This window comes from Tetrao urogallus, assembly GCF_951394365.1.
Source record: "Tetrao urogallus genome assembly, chromosome: Z".
In the NCBI taxonomy this organism is placed as follows: Eukaryota; Metazoa; Chordata; class Aves; order Galliformes; family Phasianidae; genus Tetrao; species Tetrao urogallus.
Window position 1 is genome coordinate 18,858,888 of NC_136816.1, and position 14,483 is coordinate 18,873,370.

General features: G+C 41.0%; 1 protein-coding gene across 1 annotated transcript; it reads left to right on the forward strand.

Moving 5' to 3' along the window:
* Nucleotides 1-5,445: 5,445 nt before the first annotated feature.
* Nucleotides 5,446-13,278, forward strand: CHRNA6 (cholinergic receptor nicotinic alpha 6 subunit; the record flags this gene model as incomplete). The annotated part of the gene is made up of 6 exons (XM_079548234.1): nucleotides 5,446-5,524; nucleotides 7,005-7,144; nucleotides 8,466-8,510; nucleotides 9,575-9,684; nucleotides 9,805-10,792; nucleotides 13,156-13,278. 6 exons carry the CDS (start codon nucleotides 5,446-5,448, stop codon nucleotides 13,276-13,278), a joined length of 1,485 nt encoding a protein of 494 aa, XP_079404360.1.
* Between the last annotated feature and the right edge of the window lie 1,205 nt (nucleotides 13,279-14,483).

Consider the following 14,483-nt stretch of genomic DNA (forward strand, 5'->3'; position numbering starts at 1 on the left):
AAATCTCAAGTGTATGCACAGAACTCAAAGCCTGTCCCCTTAACATATCACCTTTCTTAATTAATAATGGCAGCTGTTTTGCATTTTTTTTCATTTCCTCTCTCAATCACAGTGCTCATTACAACATCGCTATTATTCTCATTTTTTCCTTTCCAAGTGCTCCTTTAAAAAACAACAGAGAAGATTTTTGACCATAATGACATCAGGTTTTCTCCTTACACTTCTTGGCCAGAGGCACAAGAAGTATTGATGGCTCTGCTTGTCCTCGAAATGTCTGAACTCATCGCATTCACAAAACCATGCAATAAAAGAAGTGTACAGATCTCTGTGGCTGTCAGGCTGGCATTTAACAAAAATAAAACATTGTAACATAAAGAAGAAAGTCAACTTTGCTGATGGTCTTCATGCTTCTCTTACAAATACAAAGATGTCCACAGGGGAGATGGACAAGTCCACCAACCTAGTAAAAACAAGATCTCGCCTGAAAGCACTGATTTGTGCTTTTTGTGGCAGAGTTATTGTTTTCTTAGAGCGACTGCTTTTCATATAACAGAAGGTAGATTTTGTTTTTCTTGCATCACCAGAAGATTCTGTTGTTGACTTGTCATCCATTTAGAGGGGAATGGGCAGCTGGTCTCCTTTGGCACCTTGGAAGTGCTCCCCCTCCATATACAAATATAAGCTGTTACAGGAGGTTAAAAAACGGTATAACTCAGATCTCTCAAAGTAACAACATGTTTCAGGAGCACTGGAGCTTTGGTCAGTTATATTGCAGTGTCTTTATTCTTTGCCTCTCAGCACATTTATATTCTACCAGTCCCACAGCTGTCTTTCTCAGTGCACTTTGAGAGCCAGCAATTAAGTAATTACTACTAAAATGGATTAAAAATAATTTTAGTCGAAGTCTGAGTTTTGGGCTAAGTGGTTCTGTTTGCAGAGAGGTGGTACTATTTCCTGAGAGTAAATAAAGTCCTCTCTCTGCTTTTCATATAAATCAACCAAAAATTGAAATATTTTATGAAATCGATGTGCCGTGATGAGATTTCATGGGAGATGTCACTGTGCTGCTTGCTCTCCTGAGGCTGTCATATGTCACTACAGTCACAGAACACTCCTCCTCATCATCAGCCCTGTCAGGGAGCTTAGGTTTGGGTGAATATTTATTTTTGTCAATTTGAGTTTTTGTTTTGTATATTGATTTTGGTTGTGTAATTACTGCTCTGTGAAATTAATGTATCTTGTGAAAATGTTCATGCTTTTCTGACTGACTAGAGAAATGGCTAAGAAAAAATGGCTCTGAGCCATTCAAAACAACACTGCTGAGAGATATTGGCACAATGTGAGTACAAGCTCTGTGGCAATAAGTCAGTGAGTAGTCAGTGTTAGCAGAGAGATAATACTTTTCTTTTTCAAACAGGAGAGAAGTTACTAGACATTGCAGTGGTTTCCTCTGGAGAGAAATATTCCTTGAGAAGAATTCTGTCAAAGTGTTCAGCTGGTGAGAACTCCAAGCACCTTTAGAGTGCATCCTTGTATGCCATTAGTCCCTGCTGCTCTGAACTTGCACATCTGATAGATTTGCCTCAAGTCTAAAGAAGAAAGTATACCAATTTCTTATGTCCAAGTAGAATTTCAACAGGACTACTGAGACCTGTCAGAATAAATTCTGACTTCTTCACATCATTCATTTTAGTCAGCAATTTTTCAAGATTCTGTGTGCTTGTTTTTTGGCAGAAGGGCTCCTGGTGACCATTTTCCAGTGAAATCTGGTGCAAAACAATGCTTCATTTCAAGTGAAACTATGGTTGTGAATATGTCTTGTTGTGAAGAAAATAATACCTAGTGAATTGCTATTCGATAATTGTTGACATTCATTTTGACAATGAAATCTTCAGCTACTCCAGTAGCAGTACAAATTTTGCTCGTTGAAACACATTCCCAGGACTCTTTGCCTTAATAAGAATAGTAGAAAAGCCAGATAGAGATTACTGATTTGAGTTTTAGTTTCCTTAGAACTGATCAGGTTTTATCAGCCTATAATAGGTCTCTATGGAATTACAAAAAGAGTTGTTCCAAACTGAAGGTCACTGAAGCTGAAAAGAGTGATGCTATTTGACTCTCATGTACAGCGTAAGGTGTATCAAGAACATTGCCATCAGTGACATTTTGACTTTAAAAAGATGCTCCAACTTTGAAAAAGATGGATCTTTGTCTCACACTCTGGGTACTGCATCACCTCGATGGGCATCTTCCTTAATGTACTGTTATTCAGCATGTAACGACTGCCTCACTATCAGATTGTCATGGTTTTATCCCTTTAAAACAGAAGAACAAGGAAGAAGGGACTGTACCATAGATTATACTACTGAACTGAAGAAATTCTGTGCTCAGTTTTTGCTAAAGCTGTGGTTGATGCAGGCTTCACAGCCTCTTCCCACCCATCACTTAAAATCTCACTCCCCAAAATGCCTTCATGTAAATCATCTTAGAGCATGGGGCACTGCATCTACATGCAATGGCCCCCTGAGTTCCATCCACATACATGCTCCACATCTCCCGCTCCTCCTGGCCTCCATCCAGTGACTAATGGATGAGGGAGCAAACACTGATGGCATTTAAGGTCCCAGAATAAGACAGAGGCACAGCCCAGGGTTTGCACATGGCTTTGCTGCAGGTAGTGCAGGAAAACCATCCCTGTGAATGCACTGCTCCATGTGAGACCTTTCAAGATATACTGTACTCACATTTGAACAAAGGGTGATGACCTGGAAGTGTTTCTGTGGGGGTTAAGCATCTGCCAGAGACGCAGCAAAGCTGTATTCTTAATATCCTTCTGAAAACTACTTTACAATGCAAGATCACCAGTAATTTGTACTGAGTGCTGAGTGCAAGAGTCAAACAAAACATGGGATCCTAACTACATTCAGCATGGTACTAACACAGATCAATAGCAAACTCCTGTTTTGATGAAGCTATAATCCTCACTGATGAAGCAGGTCTGTGCAGTCTAATAATACAATACTTAGTCCTTCAGCATCCTCGGAAGAGCCATTCCTTCATTGCACAGAAGAAGAATTAAGAGAATAATAACATTTTGCTGCTAGTAACATCTCAGCTGTAGGAGGTTATACCAGATCTCTTGAGGAATCTGAGAGGTTGGCAGGCTAGTGTTCTCCAGGTGGATTCCAGGTGAATCACTTCAAGATATGCCCAATTTTACAGGGATGGAGGTGACAGTCATGTGGAGCCCCCAGCACAAGAAAGATGTGGAGCTGTTGAAGAGGGTCCAGAGGAGGCCACAAAGATGCTCAGAGGGCTGGAGCACCTCCTCTATGAAGACAGGTTGAGGGAGCTGGGCTTGTTCAGCATGGAGAAGGCTCCAGGGAGAACTCTCTGTGGCCTTCCAGTAACTAAAGGGAGCTTACAACAGGAGGGACACTGATTTCTTACCTGGGCAAGAAGTGATAGGGCAAAGGAGAATGGCTTGAAACTAAATGTATATATGTATGTATGGAGTGTAAGGTTAGTTGCCCGGAGGAAATTCCTTCCTCGGAGTTTGGTGAGGCCTGGCACAGGCTACTCAGGCAAGCCATGGATGCCTATTTAACCCAGATACAAGCTTGTAGATGTTTTTACCTCTGACAACCAATTCCTTGGCCAGTCTGTTGCTTGGAAGAACAAAAACTGAATTTGGAGTCAGTTTATTTTCACACTGATTTTAACTATGTTACTGTTCTTCTTCTACTTGAACTGGAGTGTGTATGCCATAAAGCATTCATTCCATCCAGTAGCAGGTATCCTCTGATGTATTGTAGTTGCATAATTCTGTGAAATACAGTGAACCATGGGCAGCATAAATTCAAAAAGGAAACAAGAGCTTCCCTGGATTATATAAAGGAACTGCAAGGTTATAGACCTAGGCTGTTAGCATCACTCTAACAAACATTCCAACTTGGAAAAATCAGACACAAAGCAAAACAATTTCCTGTTGTTTCCACTTCTTATTTTCTCAGAGAGTGTTGGAAAAATGAAAATGTGCAGGACAAAATCTTTATGCTGAAATCTTTACTTTCATCTTTAACTACTTCACAGAAGAATTCATATCTAACTTCAGCTTGGAAATGCTTCATAGCCATGCCTCACTGCACCTCCTTAACTTAAAATCATGTTTAGTTTGCTGCTGTTTTTGAGAGGTCAGTCTAGTTCCTGGCACCAAAATGTTCTTATGGTGTGATTCTTCTTACCTTGTCAGTTTTCTCCTGAGGGAAAGCTCAACTCAAACTTACTTCCATCAGCAGCAGAACCAGGCTGGATCCAGTAAGCTTAGGAATAGGTTTTCTGCTTGTAACCTCCAAGACTGTCTTTTCATCCCTCAAAATTTGCCATGGGCGACTTTGTTAACTTCCAATATCAGTTCTATTCAGACAACTCATTCTTAAGTCTCTTTCGTCCATGCAGACCTATTCCCTTCTACTCATATTTTAACAACATGGATAGAAGGTATTTTGATTTCACCTCCCGAGCTGTAGCATTGCCTCTGTGTTGTGCAACAAAAAGGGCATCTTTTTTTACTTTCATGGCTTTTCTTTCATTCCCACGCTTATACAACAGTGTAATGATGGGAAATTAGGAGCAGTTCTGTTTTGACCAAAGCACTCATCTCTTTGCTTAGATGTGTTCATGCTGTACTGAGCACACATAAAGGAGATTCTCTGTCTGAGCACATGCACCAAAAAAGTCATAGGAAAATGGATTTTGTGAGCTGGCTTGTCTGTCAGGAGAGAATTCAGCACACTTGGTTGTTCCTATCAGATGCCCACTGTAAATCTATTTGCCTTTGTATTTAATTGCCTGGAATACTGTCAAGGAATTCCAGCGCATGATGTTTTTCCTATTTCAAGGCTCAGATATATTTTCTGTTAGATGCGTATATCCATTCCTCCTGCTGCAGAATCAGTCCTTGGTGAGAAAAGCAAAGTTGTTTCATCCCTGAATATTTTGACATGCTCACTCTGGTGAGGACCAAGCAATAGTTAAAACAGATGCTTTTGAGTAAGCTTGTTTTACTCAGCATGTGGAGAGCCAGGAGGATTCTTCCCCCACCGCACAGCCACGGCCACCCTGCCTCTTGCCTTTCCTCCTTCTCCTGCACTCTCACACACTCCCCCAGAGGCAAGGGTGCGGGTGTCTGTAAATGTGAAAGTCACCTGATAGGATGCTCCCGCTCCCATCTCTCTGCACAGCGTGAGCTCTTCTCTCCTGGTGACTGTGGAAGCAACTCTCCAGGCTTTGCTCTGCTTAGCAGGCTGCAGAGTTTGCTGCAAATGCAAAACTGAAGTCCATCTTTGCACCTCTTACTTACCAAGGGGTTTCAGTGTCTTCTTGCTCTCAGTTCCTGGCTTACCTCAAATCTCTCTTCTCAAAAGGTGTGTTCTGCTTCCGGCGATGCATCCCACGAGGCGGCTATGTTGGTGTCTCCCTGCTTTTGGTGCGTGGGCATTCATGCTCACATTCTTAATTACAGGTAGGCTGTCTTTGGTGTTAGTCTTGTAAAGTATTTTCTAGCCTCTGTTTCTGATTCTATGGAATGAATGCAATTTAAAGCTTCTATTGTCTATTCCTAACTTGAAAATTGTAAGATTTCAACAGTATTTTGAGAGAGCTACAATATTAATTTTCACAGCTAGAATTCTTCATTTTATTCTGAGAACTAATTGAGGAACTGTTTCTAGCAGAGAATGACAATGATAGAGAAGCTCTCACAATTTTGCTCGATGCTTGAATTTTGAATTTTGCCACTGCTTTAATAATGCACACTGAAGCACATTCTGTGCTCACATCTCCAAAAGTGAGAACTCCGATGCATTTCATTCACTGCTGTTTGTGATCTGTTTCTGGTGCAGTGATCTCCATGCATCTCTCTGAATTTCAGCAGGATTCCTGCTTTTAAGTCACTATGCCTTTTCTGAATGCCTGTAGGACCAGGACATTTCTGAGTTACAGCATTTATATTAGCAGAGCACAAAGTCATTGTCGTAAAGCAACACTAAAAGGATGAGCATCTGCAACTGGAGTATAAAAACGAGAGGCCTACATATTTGCCTGCTTCTATTACTTTAAGTCTGTTACTAAGCCAGCAAGAAAAATTCAGACCAAACATGATTTTAGACTCATTGGCTTTGGATGTGAGACTATTGCAGGAAACCCGTGTTCCCCCAGCAGGGGACTTCTACTCACAGCCTGATGGATGGCTCTAAGGAGATCTGAAAATGAAACTGCAATTTCCTTTTTAAGTGGCACAAAACACAATATTCAAACATCCAAATTCTGCAGATATTCGTGTCTCTTCTCTAGAAGTTGCAAAAAGGATGGAACAAAATGCCAAATCATGCAAGTTCTACTGGCATATTTGCTCATAAATGAAATCAGCAATAACCAAAGTTTCAGCTTTAAATCATGATAATCCTCTGAATCTGAGCATGCTTTATTAATGCAGAAGGCTCACAACCAAGGGAAGAGTGGCCCAAACAATTAAAATAATGTGTTTCAGAGTAATCATCTTCCTGCAGGACATCTGTGTGATCACAGACCAGAAACCACACGATTTAATCTTTCCTTTTAAAATCAAAGTCTTTTGTTTCAAGCACTAGGAAAATGCCTGTATCAGATTTGGGGTGTATGTAACAGATTCAGAGCATTTCTATTGTTTCTGCAGTGAGGCAGTTCAGGGCCTGCCCTACGCCTTTTTCCTACGGAACTCTAATCTGTCCCACACTAATTGGGAGGTCCAGCTCTGTCGGATGTGCTTGTTCCCAAAGAGTGTTCTCTCTTACAAAACCTCCATCTTTTTCTCACTGAACTTAACAAATGGACATCCTTCAGAGCAGAAGTAAGCTTCTGTATCTTGATACACAGAACGGAAGACTGGAGCAGCATGTTATTTAGCACCTACTTTCCCTCTTCCTTACCTCTGAAGTACTTGTTATTTATCTTTACCAATGCAGACACCACAGCCTGTGAGTCAGAGGAACGGCTATTTCACAAACTCTTCTCCCACTACAACCAGTTCATCAGGCCGGTGGAAAATGTATCTGATCCCGTCACAGTGCATTTTGAATTGGCCATTACCCAGCTTACAAATGTGGTAAGATTGACTACAGAAGACTGCTGAGATTTGGGCATGACTGTAAAACACAGAAAGTGTTCCAACAGCAGACGTACTCATGATGTCTGCGCACACAGCCCTCACAGCTGGTATTATCATGCCTGTGCCTATGTGTACACAGTGAGATGTTTGCCATTCTGTCAGCTGGGTCACTTGAGCTCCTCATACAGGCAGTTCACATTGGACAGATTCATTGGCTATCTCTATCATGTCAAATCCCTCTGCTCTAGGCAGCAGCCCCTGGCTTATGGAGCAGCAGTACCAAATGTTCACAGTCACAGGGTTTGCCTACCCCAGGGACATGGGATTGTATTTGTGCTGTCTAACATGCAGCCTAGTTCTCCTGTGGATCCATTTGGATTTTATCAAGTGTCATGGGTTTGAGAAGGGCCTAGTTACCTTGCCCATTAGACAGGAGCCCAACAAGGCTTTCAAAACTATCTTGTTGCTTAGTCCTCTGTACTCAGTGATAAAAATTATCTGCATTTTCTGTATTCTTTGGTCTGTAAGTATTTTAAAATTTTTGACATCATATGTTTACATATTAAGAACTACACGAAGCAATATTCTCAGATATTTTCATTGGAAATGTTAGGCTACATTCATATATACTAATAACCTGTATCTTTCCAAACACTTTTAAACTGAAGGTTACTTAGAACAGGATCCCATATTTTATTTTTGTGCTTTTTGCAGCACCCTTATGTGCCCAACACTGCTGGTTGACAACAGCAGTAAGTGACTCTAAAAATAAGTTTTCATTGCAGCAGTGATTTAACTTAGTGCAGGTTTAGTTCATCTGCTGCACAACTTCGCATAGAAATGCAAGAACTGTACTGCAGATGTTGTTTTCCTTGAATTTTGTCCAGTACTGTACTATGTAAATAGAGCGTTTTAAAAACTGAGCCCAACAAAACACATGGTCACCAGTAGAACCTTATTCCTTTGCCATTGATCAGAGCAGCTGTAAGTTTGTTGTCCTCCATACACTCAGGCCTCTGGCAAGTGCAGCTCTCTTCCACACATGTGTGGGGCATAATTTTTCAGCAGAGCCTTAACATTTTTTTGGTAGAGCTGCAGTTGTCTGTATACAACTTGTAACCCCCACCCTGAAAATAGCCCAGCTCTGTCCAGTTATCTTTATTATCCACTCAAGTGCCACTGACCACAGGCAGAAAATAGCTGATGTCAGTTAATGTGGAATTCTGGTTTCTATTTTTGTCAGAATAAGACTATGGCCATCTCAGCATACTATAAATGATATATGAGTGAAGATGTGCATGCCTGTGTTTCTTTCTAGGATGAAGTCAATCAGATTATGGAAACCAATTTGTGGCTAAGACATGTAAGTGACTGCATTGCATTTCTCATACACTTTGCATTAATGTGATAGAATGTTAGGTCTATATAATAAGTGTTCTGTAATATGGTTTAAGAGGTACAAATTAGGAGACACTACATTAGCAAAATTTGAATAAGTAATTTCTTCTTTTTTTTTCTGAGAAGTTAAATATCCCATCTTTCCTGTGTTCTGAGTTTTCATTATCACTGGTTTATCACTAGTAAATTTAGCTGAATGTACACTTTAAGAGTGATTAAATATGCAACTCTGTGATCCTAAGTCATCTCCATATTAAAGATTCCAGTGAAAACATTTCTTATCAAAAAGAACATGCCTTAACTTCACCTGATGATTTAAGCACATATACATAAGCAAAGATCCCTACAAAATCTTAGCTGCTGAGAGAAACAAGCTATCTTTCACCAAAACAGTTTCCTCCAGACCCTGTTAGTGATCCACACAAAGTTTTCTTGAGAAGTTATGGTACTTAAGACCAGGCTGTGAGTAGGCTGTGAGAACTTGGACCATAGCCCAGTGATAAGTCACTAGAGAGTAATGAAAGGTGTCTTTAGCTGCTACTGAGCTCATATTCATTGCCCCTATAAAGTCAGTAATGTTTCCCAGCCACACCAACCTGACATTGTGCACAGGCACCTCCTTTCCCTTTTTAGGTAGTTTGTCTCCTTTGATGTTGGTCTCCCTTAGCCTTCAGGACCCAATCCAATATGGGCAGCAGCAAGGACCATGTTTCTTGCTTGCAGTGCAGAGTAGCACTGCTATACACTGAGGTAGCAAGCCAGAGGAGAGAGCTCAGCATGTCAGCAGTGAATTGCTGTTATCATAGCTCCTCCCAGAGCAATAGATGGCAAGACAATGTGAGCAATGCTCACCTATGTCCCCTGTTTCTCCAGCTTATGATTTTGATGTCTTTCAGATCACTCGTGATTCTCTTCTACTCATGATTCTCTTCCAGTCTCTATCGCAACCTCCCATTCATGAGGAAGATCTGTGAGGCAGATACTTGCTGATAACACAATGTTTATACTTCTAATCCGTTCTTCTTTCAGATTTGGAATGACTACAAATTGCGATGGGATCCCAGAGAGTATGATGGAATTGAATTTGTTCGGGTACCAGCAGATAAAATCTGGAAACCAGATATTGTCTTATACAATAAGTATGACGAACACTTTTCCATTTTACTCCTTCTCTGAAAAGTATCATCTTGCTATATCCATAAGATACATTATTTTCCTCTTGTAGCATTTTCTTCTCTTTGCCTCTTTTGTCTTTCTAGTGCTGTGGGAGATTTTCAAGTTGAAGGCAAGACCAAAGCCCTTCTTCGCTACGATGGAATGATCACCTGGACCCCCCCAGCTATATTTAAAAGTTCCTGTCCCATGGATATTACTTTTTTCCCATTTGATCATCAGAACTGTTCCTTGAAATTTGGCTCATGGACTTACGACAAAGCCAAAATTGATCTTCTGATCATTGGCTCCAAAGTAGACATGAATGAGTTTTGGGAAAATAGTGAGTGGGAAATAGTTGATGCTTCTGGCTACAAACATGACATCAAATATAACTGCTGTGAAGAGATCTACACAGATATAACATATTCATTTTATATTCGAAGATTGCCGATGTTCTACACTATAAATTTGATTATTCCCTGCCTCTTCATCTCATTCCTGACTGTGCTAGTTTTTTACCTGCCATCTGACTGTGGTGAGAAGGTGACTCTTTGCATCTCTGTTCTGCTTTCTTTGACTGTATTTTTACTAGTGATCACAGAAACAATTCCATCTACCTCTTTAGTAATACCTCTCGTGGGTGAATATTTGCTCTTCACGATGATATTTGTGACTCTCTCCATCGTCATCACTGTGTTTGTCCTAAATATACATTACAGAACTCCAACTACACACACAATGCCCAAATGGGTAAAAACTGTCTTTCTTAGCCTGCTCCCCAAGGTTCTGTTGATGCAGCGGCCTCTAGAACAGGAGAAAAAAAACATCTCCAAAGAGACCAAGAAAGGATCAGCCAAAGCATCAGGCAAAGCAAAGCACAGGAAACACAAAGATAACAAATTACATAAGGAGCACCGGTGTTGTCACTGTGATAAAGCAGCCGAACTCACCTCAACCAAAAGAAGTCAGCTGAGTCATCAGTCATTGAAATGGATGGCAGAGCACACAGAGTACTCCCCAGAAGTGAAAGATGTCATCAACAACGTTCAGTTCATTGCAGAGAACATGAAGTCTCAAAATGAAACCAAAGAGGTAAGGGAGGTAGCAAGCCGAGCACAAGGTCACGCTTGCAGAATTTCATGGAAGAATAGCAAGCAAGGCAAACAACTGTGATGTAGGGTTTCAGTATGTGTTTCAGTATGGTGATTTCTGACAATTTTTTATATTTTTGCAGTGGTTTGACTCACTGTGCCTTCAGCAAGACATTATTTCCAATTTTAAAATAAAAGTTTTGAGTTTAGGGGAGGCAGATAAACAAAAACAGACAATAGGTGAATAAGATCCACACACACACAGGCTTTTTTTAATTAAAAAAGAAAAAAAAGAATTGCCATTTGAACAAATAGATTAGCTTGTGTAAGGCTATAAATCTTTCATCCTAGCTAGGATTGCTGTCATAGAAAGTGATGTACATTGGAATCTTAAGAATGCAAGAGCCAATTTTTTGGGAGTAAACACAGAACTAAAAGCAACTCCAATGAAGATTACCTCACATAAACACTTGCCAAAGCCTCATAAAGAATTAAAACTCTTTGACACTTCAAGATGGTTTGTTTTTAAAGAGTTTTGATCCTAATGAAACATTTACTTTTGCTCTAACTTTAAATGTGGATGCTTTTTAGATGCTATGAGAAGACAAATTCCATTTCAAAATTAAAAGTACTACTGTATTTCTATCACAAAAAAGCCAATATTTTGCACGATAATTATTGAGAGATATTCTTTCAATCCAAATATTTGCATTGAAATCAGCACCAATTTATACAATTTCAATGCAACCCCAAAATTCATTCTGCCTCCCTCCTTCCCCCCTCTCCCCCATGTTTTTTTTAATGTCCTGCAGAAAATTCATCTGAAAACAAAGTGCATAACTTTGAATATTGGGCTATAGCTAAGGCCTGGTGACAGGCTTCGTAGGATAAGACCAAAGAAAAGGACAGGAGTCAAGCAGTACACAGTAAGGCAGGGATTGAACTGAGTCTTGCTTAGTAACTATGCCCCTAATGCTTTGTTTCACCCCAGCATTTCAGCCCTGTTTTCAGTGCCACAGCATCAGAAAATATACCCTTGTACTGCATTCAGCTGATTTCTACGATGCATTCCAAATAAGAGGAGACTTTGTGTGAAGCAGTTCAAGTAGTGTGCCACTTTGATTATGAAGCCCATGATAAGTCTTTCATTTCCAGTCACGCTGATTCACATTTTGCAAACCTCTTTTGCCACATGCAATTGTACTCTTAGTCTGGTGTGTGCATCAGCAGCTCTGCATCTCACCTTTCACAGTGCACCAAGGATTGGAGACAGGACTTCTCATGTGGGAAAAATCCTTTCTCTGTTTTTTTTCTCCAATGAGCACTGAGCAAATTATTCTAGAGGCTTCTGCTTTGTTCAGATGTATACAGCTATGTGCATGCTGTTATGGATATGTCCCATATGAATAGAAGCCCTTTAAAAATGACAGATTTGTTGGAATTGAAAGGAATCTCTGGAGATCATCCAGTCCTGCCCCCTGCTAAAGCAGATTCCCTACATTAGGTCGCATAGGCAAGCAACCAGAAAGATCTTGAATATCTCTGGAGATTGTGGAAGAACTTAGGGAAATTGTGGAAGCACAACTGTAGCTAGAGTTCATGCTGTATGTCCTTTCAGAAGAACTACAGCAAGAAAAGGAGGAAAACAAGTGGAGAGAACTCTTAAGCAGGGATCTCTTTACCACTCACTGGTTTTATGTGAATGAGTGCTCTTTGATGCAGTGATCCTCACGCACAGGCATGGTTCGAAGGACAGTGACTTCACTGAAAGCTGTTCCAGCGTGTATCCCCGAAACTTACATTCACTCCAGCCTGTTCAGCACATGGCACAGCTTTGCGCAGTCAGGATGTTTGCTTTTCTAACGCTCATGTGCTCAGCTGTCCATTTCACTGGAGGCAGAGTGTTTAACTGGAATGGCAGTGCAGCCAATCATGCCAGAGCAGCAGGCTGTCTCGTATGTGGGCAGCCAGACCAGATCCTTTGGCAGGATCCAGCCATGTGCAGCTGCAGTGACTCAGCCTCCTGCCCCATCACCTCAATCTACACCCGTCACATGGTCTCATTCTATTTGCTGCTGTCAGACACAGCCACATTTTGCCAACCGACTGGAATTCTCAGGAAAAAAAATCAGTAGAAGATTAGGAGAATGCTTAATTTCTCACCCAGAAGTTATAAATACTGTTAAGAAAATAGACCCCTCTTAAGAAAACTGAACAGCTATAAACACCACAAGCAATGTTTCTGCCAGGATGTATGTTCTTCCTTGTTCAAAAGCAGAAGGGACTTTTTTTACCATTAAATGCTAACTCACAATTATATGTTACATTACACGTAATCTATCCTTTTTTTTTTTTCTCTTTCAGGTGGAAGATGATTGGAAATATGTAGCTATGGTGATTGACAGAGTGTTTCTCTGGGTGTTTATAATCCTTTGTGTGTTTGGGACTGCTGGATTATTTATCCAGCCACTAATAGCAGATGCATAACTTGAGTCACTCCTTTTTTTTCTACGTATGTTTGTATTCCATTTTCAGTTTGGAGCTGCCCCCTGTATTTCTCTCCTCTTACGTCATCCCTCAGCATCTAGCTTCAGTGGAGAGAAGGGAAGCAAGCAATAATCCAAGGCAGAATGAGAAGGGTACTGAAAATGTGAAATGAGCTTTTGGTCTTTCTAAGGCAGAGAGGCTGCGATTTATAGAGTAGCTGTCTGTCTTCTCAATTAGATCTTCAGTAGCAATTGCACCAAGAATCACTGTAGTGGGCAGAAATTGATTTTTTCCCATGGTTTCAGTTCAGGGGGCCATTGTGAGTGATTTGTGCTAAGAGAACAAAAGTCTTATTTTTCTTTCCTCATCACAACTCTTACATTTCTTTCCTTGTACAATGCTAGACATCAGCATGGCGCTTAGTTGAGGTACCACAGTCCTACTGACTCAATCAACACTCTTTACTGTGCTTTTGGGACAGGGCAGGCAAAAATCCAAATAAAAGTACAATCAAACCAATCCCTTGACTCCGTAATGTTTACACAATCCCCATCTTCTACAACACATGTACACAAATGAGGATCTGAGATCAGCAGCACATGTATTTAGTTTTATGCTTGAAGCCTAATAGGTCTTAAGCATTTCTCACTAATGACAAACCTGCTTAATATGCTGCAGAGCACAGTCTTTCTAACATTGTTTGGAGCAGCTTTTTGGAAAAGGACCTGAGGGTATTATTAGCTGGCTGACCATGAGTCAGCAATGTGCCCAGGTGGCCAAGAAAGCCAACGGGATCCTGGCTTGTTTCAGAAGTAGTATTGCCAACGGGAGAAGAAAGGTGACCATCCCTCTGTACGCAGCACTGGTGAGGCTGCACCTTGAGTCCTGTATTCAGTTTTGGGCCTCTCTCTACAAGAAAGACATTGAGGCCCTGGAGTGTGTCCAGAGAAGGGCAACAAAGTTGTGAGGGTTCTGGAGCACAAGTCTTATGGGGAGCTGGGATCATTCAGTCTGGAGAAGAGGAGGATGAGAGGAGACTTATTGCTCTGAAAGGAGGCTGTGGAAATGAGGGTGTCAGCCTCTTCTCCCCAGTAACAGCAACAGAATGGGGAGGAATGGCCTCAAGCTGTACCAAGGGAGGTTCAAGTTGGGAAAAACTCAGAAAAGTGGTGCTGCAGTGGCACCCAGCGAGGGGGTGGAGTCAG